This window comes from Oncorhynchus tshawytscha, linkage group LG01, assembly GCF_018296145.1.
Source record: "Oncorhynchus tshawytscha isolate Ot180627B linkage group LG01, Otsh_v2.0, whole genome shotgun sequence".
NCBI lineage: Eukaryota > Metazoa > Chordata > Actinopteri > Salmoniformes > Salmonidae > Oncorhynchus > Oncorhynchus tshawytscha.
Genome location: NC_056429.1, coordinates 79,274,086 through 79,297,478, shown reverse-complemented (window position 1 = coordinate 79,297,478; position 23,393 = coordinate 79,274,086). Strand labels below are relative to the sequence as shown.

At 44.3% G+C, this 23,393-nt stretch overlaps 1 protein-coding gene across 1 annotated transcript in view; it reads left to right on the top strand.

Annotated features, from left to right (window-relative positions):
* Nucleotides 1–23,393, top strand: part of LOC112257688 (RNA binding protein fox-1 homolog 3) — a 737,323-nt gene that overhangs the window by 668,996 nt on the left and 44,934 nt on the right. Inside the window, 2 exon segments of the mRNA XM_042326209.1 lie at nt 10,111–10,257; nt 22,544–22,597. Of these exon segments, the coding sequence (XP_042182143.1) occupies nt 10,111–10,257; nt 22,544–22,597 (201 nt within the window).

Here is a 23,393-nt window from a genome sequence, read left to right as displayed (position 1 = left end):
TTTATATGTCATGTTGTGAGCTACACACTTGGTTTAGCTGTTTGGATTTGACACTTTACAAATCACAATAAAGACATAATAACAGTCACTTCATCCTTGTGTTGTTATTTTTGTCATACATCTGTTGAATGGTAGACCCTGAAGACATTTAGCTGACGTGTCATGTGTAGTGGCCTTTCAATGAGGATATTCCTGCTATAATACACGGCTGGTACAGTACCTGGGTGAGGATGGCTGTCCAGTTGTAGACAAGACCCCCAAGACGTTAACCTCATCTGTATAACTCAAAGTTTACTGCGTGACTGATTCAGAACAGTAATATTTTCTGCTACAAGTACAGCTGACCAGACGAAGACATTTGCAGACCTTTTAGGTATTGATTTAAAACAATGTAAAACACAGGGTGCCGATAAGGAGATCATTTTTTTTATGTCAAACAAAAGGTGCATTAAGAAGACTGTGCTCTCAAAAGGGGAAATAGGAGAAAAAAAACACAAAGTAAAGTAGAAAAATAAACAAAAATCTACAGTAAATCTACAGTAACTAAATATATTTAAAAAACTGTAAATTACCTACCATGTGAATGAGAAAATAAATACATGTAAAAATAAATTTTTAAAAACATGCAAAAGAACAAAAAATCGGTATACAGTGTGTGCAAATGAAGTAAGGAGGTAATGCAATAAATAGGCCAATAGTGGCGAAGTAACTACAATTTAGCAATTAACACTGGAGTGATATATGTGCAGATGAGGATATGCAAGTAGAAATACTGGTTTGCAAAAGAGCAGAAAAACAAAAACAAATATGGGGATGAGGTAGTTAGTTGATTGGATGGGCTATTTACAGATGGGCTGTGTACAGCTGCAGCAATCGGTAAGCTGCTCTGACAGCTGACTCTTAAAGTTAGTAAGGGAGATATAAGTCTCCAAATTCAGTGATTTTTGCAATTCCTTCCTGTCATTGGCAGCAGAGAACTGGAAGGAAAGGCGGCCGAAGGAAGTGTTGGGTTTGGGGATGACCAGTGAAATATACCTGTTGGAGTGCGTGCTACAGGCGGCTGTTGCTATGGTGACCAGTGAGCTGAGATAAGGCGGAGCTATACCTAGCAAAGACTTATAGATTACCTGGAGCCAGCTGTCTTCCTCTTCTGGCCACTGGAGCTTAGTCGGGGAGATGGGGCGGAGTTTGATGGAGTTGCAGGGCAGAGGGCAAGGGTGTGCCTGGACGGTGCATTTGGGTGTTAGTGAGAAGGGCTTGGACTCTGAGGAGAGATGCCAGGGAGGTGATGAACCAGGCCAGGGAGATGGTGAACCAAGGGGCGATGAACCACCTGTAGGGCTCTCGGGCTCAGCTCTGTCTCTGGGCTGTCCAAAACACCATCCCCTACAACAATCTGCACAAAATAACCCATAATGGCAAAGTGAAAACTGTTGTTTTTAAATAATGTATTAAAAATAAAACAGAAATACCTTATTTATATAAGTATTTAGATCCTATGCTATGAGACTCGAAATTGAGCTCATGTGCATCCTGTCTCCATTGATCATCCTTGAGATGTTTTAATAACTTGATTGGAGTCCACCTGTGGTACAGTTTATTGATTGGACATGATTTGGAAAGGTTCACACCTGTCTTTATTAGGTCCCACAGTTGACAGTGCAAAGACCAAGCCGTGAAGTCGAAGGAATTTTCCTTCGAGCCAGGATTGTGTTGAGGCACAGATCAGGTGAAGGGTACCAACACATTTCTGCAACATTGAAGGTCCCCAAGAACACAGTGTCCTCCATCATTCTTAAATGGAAGAACTTTGGAACAAATCAAATCAAATCTAATTTTATTTGTCACATACACATGGTTAGCAGATGTTAATGCGAGTGTACCGAAATGCTTGTGCTTCTAGTTCCGACAATGCAAGACTCTTCCTAGAGCTGGCCGCCAGGCCAAACTGAGCAATCGGGGGAGAAGGGCCTTGCACTCCACCAATCAGGCCTTTATGGTAGAGTGGCCAGACATAAGCCACTCCTCAATAAAAGGCACATCCCGCTTGGAGTTTGCCAAAAGGCACCTAAAGGACTCTCAGACCATGCAAAACAAGATTCTGTGGTCTGATGAAACCTAGATTAAACTCTTTGGCCTGAATTCCAAGCGTGTGGAGGAAACCTGGCACCATCCCTACGGTGAAGCTTGGTGGTGGCAGCATCATGCTGTGGGGATGTTTTTCAGAGGCAGGGACTGAGAGACTAGTCATGATCGAGGGAAAGATAAGTTGAGCAAAGTACAGAGAGATCCTTGATGAAAACCTGCTCCAGAGCGCTCAGGCTCTCAGACTAGGGTGAATGTTCACCTTCCAACAGGACAACGACCCAAAGCACAGAGCCAAGACAAATCAGGAGTGGCTTGGGACGAGTTTCTGAATGTCCTTGAGTGGCCCAGCCAAAGCCCGGACTTCAATCCGATCGAACATCTCTGGAGAGACCTGAGAGATGTCCAACCTGACAGGGCTCAAGAGGATTTGCAGAGAAGAATGGGAGAAACTCCCCAAATACAGGTGTGCCAAGCTTGTAGCATCATACCCAAGAACACTAAAGGCTTTAAGTACTGAGTAAAGAGTCTGAATACTTATGTAAATGTGATATTTCAGTTTTTCAGTTAAAAAAAAAGAAGAAGTTTTTGCTTTGTTATTATGGGGTATTGTCTGTAGATTGATGAAGAAAAAGTATATTTAGTCCATTTTAGAATAAGGCTGTAACGTAACAAAATGTGGAAAAGTCAATTACAAAATACAGATACAAAATACCATAAAGGTCATTGTATCAAAAGAAACTGTAATGTATTAAAATACAAAAATACTTTTCCAAGTAGCTGGCCCGAACAGCAACAACAATCTCAGTATCAGTGAAAAAAAAAATGTTTTACTTGCTATGACTGGGATATCTTGTTGCTTAACTACCTTAGCCGAGCAAGTCACTCTGGATAATCGTGCCTGCTAAATGACCAAAATGTAGACGTGACCGACCGGCTGAAATCGGTCTTATGTAACAAAATCTGAAATTGTATTTTACATTGGATAAAAGTAGAGACTCGGAGCTACAAAATGAGATATCATACACTACAGTTGAGGAACAATGGGAAAGTAATTTTGCTTTGAAAGTTGCTAAACTTGTAAACTCACTTTTGAGAAAATGACCTTTGAATGTTTGGATACTACTATTGCTTTGTTCTGGTACCTTCTTTGTCTACACCCATTCAGCATCGTTCACACCCTCTTAAGCTTTAACCCCACCCATCACTTTAAGGGTTGATCTGAATCTACTAACAACAGCAAGCACCCAAGCTAACTTGCTAGCTACTTCCAGACATCTAAGTGAGAGAGAACTGCTCACTGAACATTACTCGCCCTAGCAGAGCTGGTTTAGCTGTTATGTTATCCAGAGTGTTGGTGACTGCAACTGTGCTGTCTAATTGTCCGGTCGTAATTTCAGAGCTTTTCGCATTCAGAGCGCACAGTGGACGCTCTGGCCGACGTTTACTGACACCAGCCATATTCAACTGGTGTTGAGCTTTGGTAAATTCATCAGTTATTCTGCGCTCTCTGGCGCACACAGACGAGAGTTCTCTGAAATCGGATTAGATGCCTAGACTGAATTAGCGAGCGCACCCAAAATGGTTAGTTGCATAGTGGAGTCTTTGTTAAAACATGTAGCTAGCTAGGTAAACAATTAACCATAATCACAACTCTTGACGTTACTACCCTACATGAATTTTCAGGTAGCTAACCAACCAGGTTCAATGTTAGCTAGCTAAGCAAATGGCACTGAGATACGAATAGTAAGATTATACAGGTAACGTTAGCTAGTAAGCCAGCTAACATTAGCTATGTGAAAATGAACATACCAAAATTAACTGCAAAGCACACTGTGTAATGTTTCGGGGCGGAGCTCATTAGAATAATTCTCAGCATGCTTCACAATTGTTCATTTTTACATATACATTTATATTTCATTAGTTTAGCAGACACTTTTATCACACCATAGTGCTATCAGACTTCTGATACCAATGAAGGGTGAAAGGGAGCCACAAAATGTGGGGTGAAAGGGGGCCACTATAAAAAAAATTGTATGGAAAAGTATTTTGTATTTCGAAAATACAAATGACAGTATTTATAAAATACAAAATACAAAATACATTGGAGTGTAGTTCATCCCAGTGTAATACAAATGACAAAGTACTCAGAAGTAATTCAAATACTAAAATATTCAAATGTCAGCCTATGGGGACAAACCAAAGAATCCTGTAAGGTTCTACTTAGCACTCACACTCACACGCACGCACACACACACACACGCAACCACCAGGATAGACAGAAGCTCAATCAGCACCCCTTCTCTGTCTCTCCTCTACCTCGCTTTTCCCCTCTCTCTCTCTCCCCTCCCCCTCTTCCTCCCTCCTCCTCTCTCCCTCTCCTCCTTTCTCCTCCTGTCTGTATCAATGACGCTGCCTTCAGCACTTCTCTCTCATTGATCGTGCTCTGAACCCTGAGATGTTTAGCTGACATCATCTCTTCATCTCTTCATCCCTCCTCCTGAATGTTATCCTAATTAATTATGTACATGAACTCCTCCAGCGTCCTCTCTCTCTCTCTCGCTTGCTCGCTCTCTCTCGATCTCATTCTCGTGCTTTGTTTCTATTTTTCTGTCTCTCTGTTTCTCTCTCTCTCTGTCTTTTCCTTTCCTTCCTTTCTTTCTCTTTCTCTCTCTTCACTTCCGGCGCCGACAGAGATGGCCGCCTCGCTTCGCGTTCCTAGGAAACTATGCAGTTTTTTGTTTTTTTTACGTGTTTTACATGTTATTTCTTACATTGGTACCCCAGGTCATCTTAGGTTTCATTACATACAGTCGAGAAGAACTACTGAACATAAGAGCAGCGTCAACTCACCATCAGTACGACCAAGAATATGACTTTCGCGAAGCGGATCCTGTGTTCTGCCTTTCACCCAGGACAACGGAATGGATCCCAGCCGGCGACCCAAAAAAACGACTTCGTAAAAGGGGGAAACGGAGCAGTCTTCTGGTCAGACTCCGGAGACGGGCACATCGTGCACCACTCCCTAGCATTCTTCTCGCCAATGTCCAGTCTCTTGACAACAAGGTTGATGAAATCCGAGCAACGGTAGCATTCCAGAGGGACATCAGAGTCTGTAACGTTCTTTGCTTCACGGAAACATGGCTCACTGGAGAGACGCTATCGGAGTCGGTGCAGCCAGCTGGTTTTTCCACGCATCGCGCAGACAGAAACAAACATCTTTCTGGTAAGAAAAGGGGCGGGGGCGTATGCTTCATGGTTAATGTGACGTGGTGTGATCATAACAACATACAGGTACTCAAGTCCTTCTGTTCACCTGATTTAGAATTCCTCACAATCAAATGTCGACCGCATTATCTACCAAGGGAATTCTCTTCGATTATAATCACAGCCGTATATATTCCCCCCCAAGCAGACACATCGATGGCTCTGAACAAACTTTATTTGACTCTTTGCAAACTGGAATCCATTTATCCGGAGGCTGCATTCATTGTAGCTGGGGATTTTAACAAGGCTAATCTGAAAACAAGACTCCCTAAATTTTATCAGCATATCGATTGCGCAACCAGGGCTGGAAAAACCTTGGATTACTGCTATTCTAACTTCCGCGACGCATATAAGGCCCTGTCCCGCCCTCCTTTCGGAAAAGCTGACCACGACTCCATTTTGTTGATCCCTGCCTACAGACAGAAACTAAAACAAGAAGCTCCCGCGCTGAGGTCTGTTCAACGCTGGTCCGACCAATCTGATTCCACACTCCAAGACTGCTTCCATCACGTGGACTGGGATATGTTTCGTATTGCGTCAGACAACAACATTGACGAATACGCTGATGCGGTGAGCGAGTTCATTAGAACGTGCGTTGAAGATGTCGTTCCCATAGCAACGATTAAAACATTCCCAAACCAGAAACCGTGGATTGATGGCAGCATTCGCGTGAAACTGAAAGCCCGAACCACTGCTTTTAATCAGGGCAAGGTGACCGGAAACATGACCGAATACAAACAGTGTAACTATTCCCTCCGCAAGGCAATCAAACGAGCTAAGCGTCAGTATAGAGACAAAGTAGAATCTCAGTTCAACGGCTCAGACACAAGAGGTATGTGGCAGGGTCTACAGTCAATCACGGATTACAAAAAGAAAACCAGCCCCGTCATGGACCCGGATGTCTTGCTCCCAGGCAGACTAAATAACTTTTTTGCCCGCTTTGAGGACAATACAGTGCCACTGACACGGCCCGCAACTAAAACATGCGGACTCTCCTTCACTGCAGCCGACGTGAGGAAAACATTTAAACGTGTCAACCCTCGCAAGGCTGCAGGCCCAGACGGCATCCCCAGCCGCGCCCTCAGAGCATGCGCAGACCAGCTGGCTGGTGTGTTTACGGACATATTCAATCAATCCCTATCCCAGTCTGTTGTTCCCACATGCTTCAAGATGGCTACCATTGTTCCTGTTCCCAAGAAAGCTAAGGTAACTGAGCTAAACGACTACCGCCCCGTAGCACTCACTTCCGTCATCATGAAGTGCTTTGAGAGACTAGTCAAGGACCATATCACCTCCACCCTACCTGACACCCTAAGACCCACTCCAATTTGCTTACCGCCCAAATAGGTCCACAGACGATGCAATCTCAACCACACTGCACACTGCCCTAACCCATCTGGACAAGAGGAATACCTATGCGAGAATGCTGTTCATCGACTACAGCTCGGCATTTAACACCATAGTGCCCTCCAAGCTCGTCACCCTGGGTCTCGACCCCGCCCTGTGCAACTGGGTACTGGACTTCCTGACGGGCCGCCCCCCAGGTGGTGAGGGTAGGCAACAACATTTCCACCCCGCTGATCCTCAACACTGGGGCCCCACAAGGGTGCGTTCTGAGCCCTCTCCTGTACTCCCTGTTCACCCACGACTGCGTGGCCACGCACGCCTCCAACTCAATCATCAAGTTTGCGGACGACACAACAGTGGTAGGCTTGATTACCAACAATGACGAGACGGCCTACAGGGAGGAGGTGAGGGCCCTCGGAGTGTGGTGTCAGGAAAATAACCTCACACTCAACGTCAACAAAACTAAGGAGATGATTGTGGACTTCAGGAAACAGCAGAGGGAACACCCCCCTATCCACATCGATGGAACAGTAGTGGAGAGGGTAGTAAGTTTCTCGGCATACACATCACAGACAAACTGAATTGGTCCACCCACACAGACAGCATCGTGAAGAAGGCGCAGCAGCGCCGCTTCAGCCTCCTGAAATCCGGCTTGTCACCAAAAGCACTCACAAACTTCTACAGATGCACAATCGAGAGCATCCTGTCGGGCTGTATCACCGCCTGGTACGGCAACTGCTCCGCCCACAACCGTAAGGCTCTCCAGAGGGTAGTGAGGTCTGCACAACGCATCACCGGGGGGCAAACTACCTGCCCTCCAGGACACCTACACCACCCGATGTCACAGGAAGGCCATAAAGATCATCAAGGACAACAACCACCCGAGCCACTGCCTGTTCACCCCGCTATCATCCAGAAGGCGAGGTCAGTACAGGTGCATCAAAGCTGGGACCGAGAGACTGAAAAACAGCTTCTATCTCAAGGCCATCAGACTGTTAAACAGCCACCACTAACATTGAGTGGCTGCTGCCAACACACTGACTCAACTCCAGCCACTTTAATAATGGGAATTGATGGGAAATGGTGTCAAATGTATCACTAGCCACTTTAAACAATGCTACCTAATATAATGTTTACGTACCCTACATTATTCATCTCATATGTATATGTATATACTGTACTCTATATCATCTACTGCATCTTTATGTAATACATGTATCACTAGCCACTTTAACTTTGCCACTTTGTTTACATACTCATCTCATATGTATATACTGTACTCGATATCATCTACTGCATCTTTATGTAATACATGTATCACTAGCCACTTTAACTTTGCCACTTTGTTTACATACTCATCTCATATGTATATACTGCACTCAATACCATCTACTGCATCTTGCCTATGCCGCTCTGTACCATCACTCATTCATATATCTTTATGTACATATTCTTTATCCCCTTACACTTGTGTCTATAAGGTAGTAGTTTTGGAATTGTTAGCTAGATTACTTGTTGGTTATTACTGCATTGTCAGAACTAGAAGCACAAGCATTTCGCTACACACGCATTAACATCTGCTAACCATGTGTATGTGACAAATACAATTTGATTTGATTTGATTTGATTTGATTTGTTCTGCCTCCCTCCTAGTTCCTCCTCCATATGAGAATAGGTTGGAGCATTTACATCAAAAACAAAGTAAAAGGAGTTCATTCAACATCTACCTACTGACAGTAGAAGGCTTTCCTTCTGATAGTAAAACCCCACCTGGTAGTTTCAGCTCAGGTAAGGCTTAAGTTGAGATATCTGTCCTCCAGCGGAGGCTGGTGAAGGTAGGATGGCTCATAATAATGGCTGTAATGTAATGTAATGTAGTGAATGAAAATGTTTCAAAGAAACCATGTTTCAAGCCATTAATATGAGCTGAGTTAAAGTGCCACTAGCCACCACTGGTGTCCTCCCCACAACTGAACTCCGTTTCCCAGCTGCGTGTGTCTGTCTTATCTCAGGGCCTGTTTAGAGTGGTCCCCTGGGTGTTGGTAACAGAGATCCCCGTCGTCATGCTTACTCTGATAACTGTGAAGTAAATGGAGGTTGTCACGGCGACACCTCAAAGGGCCGTCCCTCCCGGAGACCTATCGCTGCCACTTTCTGCCAGTGATGGACAGATGATCACACTGGGTCTGAGGGATGAGAGGATGTCTGAATGAATCCCTAGTTCTCTCTCTATCACTCTCTCTCTCTCCCTCTCTCTCTCTCACTCTCTCTCTCTCCCTCTCTCTCTCTCCCCTCTCTCTCTCTCCTCTCTCTCTCTCACTCTCTCTCTCTCCCTCTCTCTCTCTCACTCTCTCTCTCTCACTCTCTCTCTCCCTCTCTCTCTCACTCTCTCTCTCACTCTCTCTCTCTCTCTCTCTCTCTCCCTCTCTCTCTCCCGTCTCGCTAATGTCACCCTCCGTTTCTCTCCGTCATTTCCTTCCTGTCTTTATACCTCTCTCACCATTGTTCCTCTTACTTTCCATCACTTTCTCTCTCTCTCTCTTTTTTTATTTCTCTCTCTCTCTCTTTTTTTATTTCTCTCTCTCTCTTTTTTTATTTCTCTCTCTCTCTCTTTTTTTATTTCTCTCTCTCTCTCTTTTTTTATTTATCTCTCTCTCTCTTTTTTTATTTATCTCTCTCTTTTTTTATTTATCTCTCTCTCTCTTTTTTTATTTATCTCTCTCTTTTTTATTTATCTCTCTCTCTCTCTTTCTCTCTCTCCCTCTTCCCCATCTCTCTATCTAATTGTAATATATGCTGTAGTCTAGACCTTTTTAGTTAGTTATATCTGTGTCCACTCCTCCCAGACAGCTTTCCTAATCTCCTGTGCCACATACAAATGCCAGGAGAGCAGAGAGAAAAGCAAATACATGACCCCTCCAACCTGACCCTCACACTAACCTACAGTATGACTAAGATATTAACACACTCTTAGGCTATGTCCCAAATGGCACCCTTTCCCCTATATAGTATACTACTTTTCACCAGAGCCATAGGGCTCTGGTCAAAAGTAATGCACTATGTAGGGTATAGGGTGCCATTCTGGATACTATCTAAGAAATATTCACACACTCTTAGAGAACAGAGACAGTTAAATATGTTCAGGTAAATTCTTTATTATTAAAAACCACAGTGTTTTGGTTGGTATTGCATTATCATGTTTAAGTGATTTAGCTTCAATCAAGGTGCTTTAAAGTGTACAGTATGAGTTATGACTAGTGAGGTTTCGTGTCCCTCTCACACTCCCACGCTCACACTCTCTCTTTTACAACCACCCAAACTCCACTCTATCATTTTATTTTTACAATACCCAAGATTCCAGTGTACTTTAAGCTAGGAACACATTTTTTTGTGGTCTGTGTTTCCCTCCAGCAGGCAGAAGAGGTTGCGCAAACGGAGGGCTCCCATCAGCTCCACCTGCAGCAGTGTGATTCATCAGAGAAGCAGCAGCCCAAACGGTTACATGTCTCCAACATCCCTTTCCGCTTCAGAGACCCAGACCTCAGGCAAATGTTTGGGGTGAGTAGCTAGCTATTACACACAAAATATATTGTAGAGACGTTAACCCAACACCTAGCGACTCGTCAAAAGGTTTGTCCCTCTTGGCATGATGGTTAAGGTGTTGGCTTGACAGTCACAGGACCTGGGATTGAGTCCTGATCAGAGCTAAACCCCCCAAAATTCTCTACAATATGTGGCAAGTGATAATTTAGAAAGACCTGAAGCTGAATAAGCATCACAAGGCCTAATTTCACCTATGCAATACCAAGGTTTACCAGCACACAACTTTGACCTACTATAGTGGCTATGTTGGTGAACATACTAGATTGTGTGTTCTCACTGTTCAGAACGCACAGACCTGTCAATGGTTAACAGAACACATCAGTCTGGGACCGCAATGTTGAGCCGACCACGTCTCAGTCTCTCTGCATGTGGTTGTGTAATCCTCCCATCTACTCTTAGCTCTACAGGAACATCAAGTGCCACTTTGAGACTGTCCCCATTAAAGATGTATGGGCCCGTCACACCTTTTAAAGAGGAGGCCTAAGTGATTCACGTCCTATCCTCCACATACCCTCTCCTCCTCAAATTAGAGACAAATATGAATCTTTCATCTCCGGGGCGTTACAGGGCCGTCGTCCTTAACCGTTCTTTGGAGAGAGAGGACGTAACTAGACCTGTTTGAATTCCCAAGACTGTTGTAGCGGTTCTCAGAACAGAACACCGTTCATTCACAGGGCTGTTTTCGTTACACAATGATTCTAGAATAGTTTTTTTCTTTTTCTCTGCTTTGTGAAAGGCTTTGAAAAATAATTAATAAATACCTGGGAATGAAATATCTGACCCTGTGTGAGTTGTTAGTGGCAACTTCTTCTTACTTGCCTAATTGTTTTTTGTTCCTGGAGGAACATAGTTCTAAAGATCTACAACGCTGCCGGTCTTGAGCTGCATTTCTTGCCTGTGGCCTTTACAACCCAAACATCAACTTGTACCCACTCCTATGGAGTTGGAGTAGCAACTAGTGCAAGTCTGTCATGTTGTTTCTGAAGCGACTGCTTCTTATTCCAACAAAGTGACCAAGAAGTCCCCACAGGCATGCAGTATGACTGTAGAGCACAGAGCCAGCTAGCTTCTTCTCCCCGCCACAGACTTTGTGCATGTTTGATGAGCACAAAAAACAGAGAGCGAAGAACATGAAAGACAGAGAACATAGGGGGCTAGAACTATAAATACAGAGAACACAGGATGCTATAACTATAAATACAGAGAACACAGGGGGCTATAACTATAAATACAGAGAACACAGGGGGCTAGAACTATAAATACAGAGAACACAGGGGGCTAGAACTATAAATACAGAGAACACAGGGGGCTAGAACTATAAATACAGAGAACACAGGGGGCTAGAACTATAAATACAGAGAACACAGGGGGAACTATACAGAAAACTATAAATACAGAGAACACAGGGGGGCTATAACTATAAATACAGAGAACACAGGGGGCTAGAACTATAAATACAGAGAACACAGGGGGGGCTAGAACAATAAATACAGAGAACACAGGGGGCTAGAACTATAAATACAGAAAACACAGGGGGCTAGAACTATAAATACAGAAAACACAGGGGATAGAACAAGACAGACAGAGAACACAGGGGCTAGAACTATAAATACAGAGAACACAGGGGGTAGAACAAGACAGACAGAGAACAGGAAATACAGAGAACACAGGGGGTAGAACAAGAAATACAGAGAACACAGGGGGTAGAACAAGACAGACAGAGAACACAGGGGGTAGAACAAGAAATACAGAGAACACAGGGGGCTAGAACTATAAATACAGAGAACACAGGGGGCTAGAACAAGAAATACAGAGAACACAGGGGGCTAGAACTATAAATACAGAGAACACAGGGGGCTAGAACTATAAATACAGAGAACACAGGGGCTAGAACTATAAATACAGAGAACACAGGGGGCTAGAACAATAAATACAGAGAACACAGGGGGCTAGAACTATAAATACAGAAAACACAGGGGGTAGAACTATAAATACAGAGAACACAGGGGGCTAGAACTATAAATACAGAAAACACAGGGGTAGAACTATAACTACAGAGAACATAGGGGCCAGAACTATAAATACAGAGAACACAGGGGGTAGAACAATAAATACAGAGAACACAGGGGGCTAGAACTATAAATACAGAAAACACAGGGGGCTAGAACTATAAATACAGAGAACACGGGGCTAGAACTATAAATACAGAGAAAACAGGGGGTAGAACTATAAATACAGAGAACACAAGGGGGTAGCACAAGACAGACAGAGAACACAGGGGGCTAGAACAAGACAGACAGAGAACACAGGGTTCTAGAACAAGACAGACAGAGAACACAGGGGGGTAGAACTATAAATACAGAGAACACAGGGGGCTAGAATAAGAAATACAGAGAACACAGGGGGCTAGAACAAGAAATACACACAGCGAGAGAGGACAGAAAGAAACAAACAACAGGCCATGCAGGAGAGAGAGAGTGAAAGAGAGAGGAGAGACCCCCCAGACAGACCGTTCCCTAATGGCCCAGAAATAGAAACATGTATCATGGAAATCCCCCATAGTGTTTGTTGGTCTATAGCCTGTTAATACCAGACCAGTCTTTACAGTACAGTGTTTACTGGTGGCAGCCTATATATATATATATATATATATATATATATATATATATATATATATATATATATATAAACACTACACTCAACACTAACTTTTTAAATAATAGGAGGCTGGAGATTTCTCCCCTGGTCCCCTGGCTTCTCAGATGGAGTGGAACATCTGTTGCGTGCGTGTGTGAATGTGTGAAGGCCTGGGACTCCTAACTCTCCAGTAACACTCCCCAGTCACTTAGTGAAGTCTCCAAGTCACTGAGCTCTGCACCACAATTAACCAGAGACACTGAGAGAGGAGAGAGGAGAGACGAATTAGAAGAGACAGACAATCTGCTAGCACTCACTACAATCAGCGATGCTCAGAGCGCGTCTAACCCTGTTAACAGTGGGTCGCACTGACATAGGCCCTGAAGACTTGGTGTCAGGAGGACTGGGCTACAAAAGTTGGTCAATCAAAACAAAGTCACATGTTTAGTCCCTTTTCTTGCACTTTAGAAAGTGAGCAACTCAAACTGTCCACTTGAGGTTTCCCAGGCAAGTTTAGGCTTGAAAAGTGAACTAACCACTTTGGTTCTTTGGTTCAATACTACAGTTGCAGACAAGGCAGTTAAGCAGTTTTGTTAGTTAGTTGGTTGTTCGAGTGTCTCTAGGGTGGTGGGATAGGATACGAAGGGAATGTAGAAGCTTTTCAGAGTTTACACACACACGCACACGCACACGCACACACACACACACACACACACACACACACACACACACACACACACACACACACACACACACACACACACACACACACACACACACACCTCTTTGTCGATGGTCCAGTTTTAAGGATTAATCGTTGTGGGCAGGGCTGAAGAGCTGCAGCCCAGATTCCATCAGGGTTCTGCCATTCCCACAATGGGCTCCAGGACCGCCCTCTCCCATTGCCTGTAAATGCTGCAATGAGAGACTGGCTCAATCTGCCATTACGACTCCGCTTGAGCACCACCACAATGCAAACAAAAGCCAGCATTGCCAGGCATTATAGCAAATGGAATTTCCTTCCATTCTAGCAAGTGAAGGCAATGACAAGCCATTGTAACATAGTCACACAAGGAAGTTATAACCAAGGGAATAATGCAATAATCAAGTGTTTTCTCAGTGGATTCTTTTTAATGGTCCTTATTGTGGCAATTTAGGTCCTTATCAGAAAATGGACAGAAAAAATTATAATATAGTTTAAAAACTCAGCTGTGTGGTCGGTGCTTCTACAACGAAGCAGACCAGAGATGGGCAGTAGTTCTGTTACTTTTGACTAATTTGTCATTTGTATTTCACCGCCCTGAACTACATCGAGACCTATAATTTGTATTTTCAAAAATAAAGAAAATACTAAAAACTTTTCTATAAAAAATACAAATATAGCATTTCACAGATTTGTCACCCTGCATTGGTATCAGAAGTCTGCTGGCACTATGGTGTGATAAGAGTGTCTGCTAGATGACCAAAATGTGAATGTTAATGTAGTATGAACACTTGCAAAGCATGCTGGGTATTAGTGCTCTATTCAATCCACATCGCGGAAGTTCAGCTTTACAGCATGATTGAAATTTAAAGGCAATTTCTCGCTTTAGTCAAGACTGCATTCACCTTAAACTCTTCATATGTTGGCTAAATAGGAAATGACTTAAATATTTATTTAGCGGAATCTGTATCATCTTTACAGATTGAACGGAGTCCTTAATATAAAACAAGACCAATAATAACACCCAGTGTTTTTTGCAATTGTTCATTTTCACATTTACGTTTACATTTAGTAGACACTCTTATCCAGAGTGTCTTACAGTCAGTGCATTCAACTAAGGTAGATAAACAACCACATATCACAGTCATAGCATGTATTTTTTAGTGTTACCATTACTTGGAATGTTGTTTTAGTGCAGGTGTGTAAATACCTCAATGTACCAGCATTTTATCAAACTACAATGCTTTGCAAATGTATTTTGCTACATTGGTCTTTAGAGTATCTTGCATTTTTAACAAGATACATACCAATAAACATTTGCCCATCTCTGACATGGACACAAAAAGAGGGAATGTATGGAAAGAATAACATAGCAGGGGTTCATTACCCAAACTTATTTGAGTTTAGTTCATAATTAGAAAAACACATCTAGGAGGAAATTACAACGATGAGCATGAGGGCTTAATGGTATAGTGATAATTGGGATTCAAAGCCCCACTTCACTGATTCAATTCTCTCATTCTCTCAACGACATGTCGGAGATCTCTAATCTCAACGTCTGCATCCGAAAAGGCACACTATTAGGATGCCATTTGGGATGAAACCAAAGCTTAATACCTTGGATATATCAGCGAGGGCTGGAGACCTCCTTTACCAAGTGTTTGATAGCTCTCTCAGAAGATCAGAAACTCTGAAACTATCCAACTGGGAAACTCTGGAAGTTTGGGTGCTGCTTTCATGTCTGGGAAATGATCTGAAATAGGATATTCAAAATTACAAAACACCAGGAACTTAGGCTTCAGATTTAAAGTATTAACGGGGGTTTTACCCCCAATTTTCACCATTGTCATTTCTTCTGATTTCAAAGGAGCACATGAATATTGCATGACACAGGGAGCCAGGATGGCTTCCACTAGACCCTAGCTGTGCCCCAGTCGCTTCAGGAGCCTGTTCATTTTGCACCACACTGAGAGAAACAGGCTAATATACTGTCCCCAGTGCCATCGCTATGTTTAATTAATAACCAGACACTTAGAGAGCCAGCCGCAAGAGGGTTCTTCCTGTCACACTCCCAGAGGTAGGGTCCTAAATTAGTCATTACTGTAGTGTGTGCATGCACACACGCACACACACACATGCCCATCCACGCATGCACACACACACACGCACACATGCCCATCCACGCATGCACACATGCACACGCACACATGCCCATCCACGCATGCACACACACACCTCCCCCCGACACACACACCTTTGGCCCACCTCAGCAGTCTGTGTGTGTGTGTGCGTGTGTGTGTTTCTCTCTCTCGAGGAGCGAGGCGTACATCACAGGTCCGCTAATGGACTTTTAATGATACCTTCCTTCTTCTGCCTAATCACCTTTTTTAGAAGCCCCAGCCTTCCAGGGAGAACCCCCATCTTTGCATCATGCTGCAGCAGCATTCCAAACAGAACAGGGAATAATGTCAGTCGGAAGCTTCTTACGTTCTGATTAGCCATTTTATTCCATAAGGCTCCATTCCATCCTGCTCCACCATTTGGCCTTTGAGATTGTGTGTAATTATAATCTCTCCATGTAATTTACAATAACAAATCAGTGTAGAGATGAGCATGTGTGCAGTAATGGTATCAGAGGGGGATAGATAGGACAGCTAAACCCATAGCTTCTATTGCAGTCTCCCCTTGATGCCAATTCATTAGTGGCCTGATTAAAGTAAATTTACAGTGTTTATTTAGCAAGAAGAATACTTTATTATTGCCTGTTAAGGAGCAGTTTCCTCTCTTTTTCTCTCTCGCTCTCTCTCTCTCACACACACACACAAACACACACGTACATATGCACACACGCACACGCACACGCACACACACACACACACACACACACACACACACACACACACACACACACACACACACACACACACACACACACACATCACTTTGTTTACAGTGCATTTAATCTGCACCCCAGGCCCATTAGCACAGGTATAAACTGTTACCGCCGTTAGCATCATCAGGTTCTACAGTGTGTTGCGCTAAACAAGTCATTCACTATGAGAGGACGACGCTACGATGCTAACCAGTCTAAGTATATGAGGAGCACCATCACGCTGCGATCATACAATGTGCAGTGTGTGTTTGATTTACTGCTCCTCACAAGGAAAACAGCTTTAATCTGAACTAATGGAGGAGTCTGAGTCGAGCAACAGCTGTGAGAGAATGGATGAATGTGAATTGAGGAGGAAGAGAGGGGGAAAGTGTTGCTGTGCGTGCCTGAATAAATTGAAGGAGAACGAGTGATGGAGAACGAGTGATGGAGAGAGGAGGATTTTGTTTTTCAGTGTAACATTTCTGCCATTGAGTCAGGTGTTAAATGAACTCTGTAAGTGTTATATTAACACTCATTGGTGTAAAATAACCACACTGTTGGTGTTAATAACCAGAGTTGAGGGTGAGAGTGTGATTGTGTTCGTTTTACTCTGTGGAGAGTAAAACGTTCACATCAAAAACATGCCCATCATTATTATATTTCCCAGCATGCTCTGCTGCAGGTAGATTTTTTGATGAGTGTTTTGATTAATATTTTGCTCCATAAAGATAAATAACGTACAGTTTTAACACTTCATACGATTTTTCAGAACATTTTTTTTCTGAACTAATCTAGTTACTGAAATGGTTGTTCCAGTTTAATGGTTTAGCTAGTCTCCTTTTTCAATGTCAATGACCCTAACAGCCATTCTGAATGCAGTTTGTGGCCAAATTATCTTGAATATCCTAACTCTGGCAAGATTTCAATAGGAATTATACATCAATTTGCAAGCCAGCATAATGTGACTTGTAAGCCTGAGGTGGCCTTTTAAGAAGGACTTTCAGGTAACTTGATTACAATTTTTTTAAATGGCCTTATGAGACATGTATTGTCTTGGACAGTTACATTTTAATTATACTATTCACTTAACTGACTTGCTGAAGGCCACAGGACAGAAAATGAATGAATTCAACAACCATGTCATTAACAAATACAGTCATAGGTGGTTACTCACTTGAAAAGGCAAGGCACACTGGGAAATAATATTGAGACATGGCTTGGTGGGGGCTTACTGTTAGTTATTTTTGGCCACCCCTGAGTAGAAGTGTTGTACCAGTTTAACTGGTCTATGGTTATGTTTGAGTGTCCTGAAGTCTTACATAACGGCATGTGACCCTAAACAGTTGCAAATAATGTTGTTACGTCTGTAAATCAACACCAAGTGGCCTCTTAAAGAAATACTAACCTCTTTGAGTAATGGTTAAAAATACTATGTTAGGTGTTATTGCATAACAGCATTGGTGCAGACTATATACACTTCCTACTCTTAGAAATACTGAAGGAGGTGTTATTGCGTAACACTATAAGTGTTAATTCCATAACACTGTATAACAGCCTCAGCACTAGGCGTGGACCAATATACACATTGGCCTAGTGTTAAATTTAACACGGTCAGTGATGAGGCAACCCTGGAGAGTTTGCCGTGTGGAGTTGGAGAGTGTCTGCCCGAAAGAAAGTGATGAAGAAGGAATGATAGAGAGAGAGAGGAAGTGGAGGAGACCGCTTGGCTGAAGAAAGTAATGGCGACCAGACAAGCTTTACATAGGGAAAGACGGGACTGTCTTTGATTTGAGTTAACATGCTACAGCACAGACCCCTCTCTCTCTCTCTCTCTCTCTCTCTCTCTCTCTCTCTCTCTCTCTCTCTTTCTCTCTCTTTCTCTCTCTCTCTCTCTCTCTCTCTCTCTCTCTCTCTCTCTCTCTCTCTCTCTCTCTCTCTCTCTCTCTCTCTCTCTCTCTCTCTCTCTCTCTCTCTCTCTCTCTCTCTCTCTCTCTCTCTCTCCATCTGTCTCTCTTCCATCAACCAGGTGATCAATTCCATTGAGCTTGCGCTTCTGCTGAGTAAGGCGGGACAAGGGTGTGTGTGCATCCATCCTGTATATGTGTATGTGCGTGTGTGTCCATGCAACCTGATACACAGCCTCTCGGCCACTCTCTCTCCGTCCCTCCCTTTGTCTGACAAGGTAATTAGTTAGAATTAAATAACGTGTCCATTGTAGACAACAATTAACCGTTGCTTTCATCCCAGTCATTAGGAAGAGTGGAGGTTTTCTTTCATTCTGCTGTGTCTCTAATGATCCCACAGCCTTCCCACTCGCCCGCCTTAAGCCCAGTTAAAACGCCTCTCGCGCGCACATACACGCACAAAGCCGACCACCAATTATGTGTTTTTGTCCTTTTGAGGAAGAAGAAAGGAGAGGGGCGGAGAGGGACATGGGAGTGGAAAAGAGAGTGAGGGAGACATACAAATCAGTTGTTAACTGGGACCTGTTCTTTTCATTTTTTTTATTTACCCCTTTTTTCATGATATCCAATTAAGATCTTATCTCATCGTTTGCAACTCCCCAACGTACTCGGGAGAGGCGAAAGTAGATTCATGTGTCTTCCGAAACATGAATCGCCAAACCGCGCTTCTTATCATCCGCCTGCTTAACCCGGAAGCCAGCTGCATCAATGTGTTGCAGGTGCCCAGCCCACCACAAGGAGTCACTAGAGCGTGATGAGCCACTCAGGAGGTCCATGTGGTTTTTCTGATTTCGATTATCTGCAGTTAGATGGCTGGCAGGCCACAAACAGGGGCACTTTTCTTCTCTCCTCCGTATGTACAGGGCATCGCACAGACCTCTCTGCTGTCCGTATGTACAGGGCATCGCACAGACCTCTCTGTTGTCCGTATGTACAGGGCATCGCACAGACCTCTCTGCTGTCCGTATGTACAGGGCATCGCACAGACCTCTCTGCTGTCCGTATGTACAGGGCATCGCACAGACCTCTCTGCTGTCCGTATGTACAGGGCATCGCACAGACCTCTCTGCTGTCCGTATGTACAGGGCATCGCACAGACCTCTCTGCTGTCCGTATGTACAGGGCATCGCACAGACCTCTCTGTTGTCCGTATGTACAGGGCATCGCACAGACCTCTCTGTTGTCCGTATGTACAGGGCATCGCACAGACCTCTCTGTTGTCCGTATGTACAGGGGGCATCGCACAGACCTCTCTGCTGTCCGTATGTACAGGGGGCATCGCACAGACCTCTCTGCTGTCCGTATGTACAGGGGGCATCGCACAGACCTCTCTGCTGTCCGTATGTACAGGGGGCATCGCACAGACCTCTCTGTTCTCCGTATGTACAGGGCATCGCACAGACCTCTCTGTTATCCGTATGTACAGGGGGGCATCGCACAGACCTCTCTGTTGTTATCCGTATGTAAGGGGGGCATCGCACAGACCTCTCTGTTCTCCATGTCTACAGGGCATCACACAGACCTCTCTGTTCTCCATGTCTACAGGGCATCACACAGACCTCGTGGGCCCCCCTGCCTTGCGGCAGCAGCAGGTGTGTTATGCCAGTGGATGAAGTTAGTCAAAGGGTTGTTGATGCAGCCACTTCTCTCTATGTCTTTCTTCCTCTCTCGGCTGCACGTATCAGCCAATCATAACTAATATCAATGGTGATGTAAATCAAGTGTCAATCAAATGTCATGCAGCTGTGGCAGCACTGTTAATGTTTTAACGAGGTAGCTAGCTACACACACTCGACCGGTAACCGCATCTCAAGCCATGCATGTTTGGATACTGGGTGTGTGTAATGTCAGCATAGGCCAGGCTGGGAAACAGTCAGGTACATATATATATATATATACCAAGTGCCCTTTTGGGGAGTGATATAATGTCCATTCTCATGTCCTCTCTCATGTCCATTCTCATGTCCATTCTCATGTCCTCTCTCATGTCCATTCTCATGTCCTCTCTCATGTCCTCTCTCATGTCCATTCTCATGTCCTCTCTCATGTCCTCTCTCATGTCCTCTCTCATGTCCATTCTCATGTCCATTCTCATGTCCTCTCTCATGTCCTCTCTCATGTCCATTCTCATGTCCTCTCTCATGTCCTCTCTCATGTCCTCTCTCATGTCCTCTCTCATGTCCATTCTCATGTCCTCTCTCATGTCCTCTCTCATGTCCTCTCTCATGTCCATTCTCATGTCCATTCTCATGTCCTCTCTCATGTCCTCTCTCATGTCCATTCTCATGTCCTCTCTCATGTCCTCTCTCGAAAAGTTCTAAAGGCAGTTGAGGAGAAGTAGCACTGAGAGGGAACGTGAATGAAAATGTGCTTGTATGAAATGAGACTCTCCTTCTCCACTCACGCGTCATCAGGCAGTTGACGTTTACAGGGGGTGGAGATAATAGGGTGTGAGGTGTGGTGGAGCACGGTGAGATGGTGACCTTGCCACTGCTCTGCTGGCACTACCTCAGATTAGATGCCATGTTTATTTATTTATTGAAATCAACTACTTGATTCAAGGTCTTGTTACGAGGAGACCAAGGCTGTGGCTGTATTTCCATAAGACTGGGGAGAAAAGGGTGGGGAGAAGGGAGAGGGGAGGTAGAGACTGGGGAGAAGAGGGTGGGGAGAAGGGAGAGGGGAGGTAGAGACTGGAGAGAAGAGGGGAGGGGAGGTAGAGACTGGGGAGAAGAGGTTGGAGAGAAGAGGGGAGGGAGGTAGAGACTGGGGAGAAGAGGGTGGGGAGAAGGGAGAGGGGAGGTAGAGACTGGGAAGAAGAGGGTGGGGAGAAGGGAGAGGGGAGGTAGAGACTGGGGAGAAGAGGGTGGGGAGAAGGGAGAGGGGAGGTAGAGACTGGGGAGAAGAGGGGGAGGGGGGAGGTAGAGACTGGGGAGAAGAGGTTGGAGAGAAGAGGGGAGGGGAGGTAGAGACTGGGAGAGAGGGTGGGGAGGGGAGGGGAGGTAGAGACTGGGGAGAAGAGGGTGGGGAGAAGGGAGAGGGGAGGTAGAGACTGGGAAGAAGAGGGTGGGGAGAAGGGAGAGGGGAGGTAGAGACTGGGGAGAAGAGGTTGGAGAGAAGAGGCGAGGTAGAGACTGGGGAGAAGAGGTTGGAGAGAAGAGGGGAGGTAGAGACTGGGGAGAAGAGGTTGGCGAGAAGAGGGGAGGTAGAGACTGGGGAGAAGAGGTTGGAGACAAGAGGGGAGGGGAGTTTGAGACGGCTTCTGCTGCCATTAGAAGTGGGATCAGATAACGGCCTAGAGGATCCAGCCGGCAACCGCCCGGTGACCAGGCGAGATGATGACCAGTATGACAGCTAATTACGACCATTGTATTCATCACCCCAGATAATAAACAAATGTATGGTTTATCATTAGCCTTGATGGGCTATTCCCTCCATTCCTCCACTCCTCCACTCCTCATTTCCCATTCCATCTCTCTCTTTTTTTAATTGGGAAAGGGTTCTTGTGGCCTCTAAAAATGGGTTCATATAGCTTTTTATCAGGAGGGAACACAGAGAGAGGCAGTAGAAAGAAAACAAGATGATGACTGTCATTAAGACCACTGGTGCGTGCTGAGAGCTTTGCTATAGTATGCAGATTTACACACCAATGCTCATTAACGCTACAGCTCACATTGCATTGCCTTTCTAGCCATAGCCGTGACGCAGAACAATAAGTGTATTTTTATTAAGTGAGAGAGGGAAAGAAACAGGCATTTAAAAGTGAATGGCTTTTTTATTCATCTCATTGTTAGTAGATGAAAGGAGTTTGTTAATTCAGGGGGATGAGTGTTTGACCTTTGCAGTCTAGTTTTAGCAGTGTTCGAGGTGTATGGTGCTGTGTGCTTTTTATTAGGTTTGGGTTCACTGTGTAACGGAGCGTGCCAATGCTGCAACCAACCGCTCGAAACTCTGCCAAATGTGACATGTTCTAATGATTTTCTCTTCTCTCTCTTTCTCTCTCCTGTCTCTTTCTCCCCTCTACCCTTTTCTCATACTCTTCCTCCCCCCTCTCTCTCTCTGCAGCAATTTGGGAAGATTTTAGACGTGGAAATAATTTTTAACGAGCGAGGTTCCAAGGTAAGTGTGCCGTAACTAGTGTCACTTAATTTCTCTCTCTCTCCCTCTCTCGCTCTCTCTCCTTCTCTTCATCCCTCTCTCCCCAGGTCCCTACCTCCTCAGTGTAATAATTACTTGGCTTTTCTTTGGCTCCTCTGCCTTTAGGCAACGTTCCCTATTGTACCCTCCTGCCATACATTGTGACATACAGTACCACGCTGCCATTTAGCTCAATACTGACACTTGCCTCGTTTCCATACATGCAGCTTGTCCAGTAAGCTTCATGCTGACAGTGTTAATCCTGACTTACTGAGCAGTATGAATCTCCCAACTCACCTCCTTACCACTCCATGGTACAGTAATACTCACTTCTCAAACAAGATTTGTCAGAAAGTACATTTAGACAGGTCTTTGCAAACCTCAAAAAAACTCTGTATTTTCTGCACCATCTATGTAGAAGGATAATTACGAAACACGATTTTCCCCAAAGGAACCGGAAAACAGTTCCTGATTATTTATCTAATTCTAGAAGAAGAATCTAAGACATCCATGGCAAACACAGGTTGTATTATTCGACTACCCACAATCCTCTCCTTCTGCTCACCATGAAATGAACACAGCTTAGCATGAATAAACATTCTATTTCCATAAGAAGCTCTCTCAATTTGCATTCAATATGTTTTCACTCTTTGAAGAATGCCCACTCCTCTCTCTCTCTTCATGTAAGCTAATTACTTGTGCGTGATAAAAAACAAAAAAACAAACAGTAGACTCAGAGAGAGGGTGAACTTGCAGCATGCACAAAATATGAAAATGA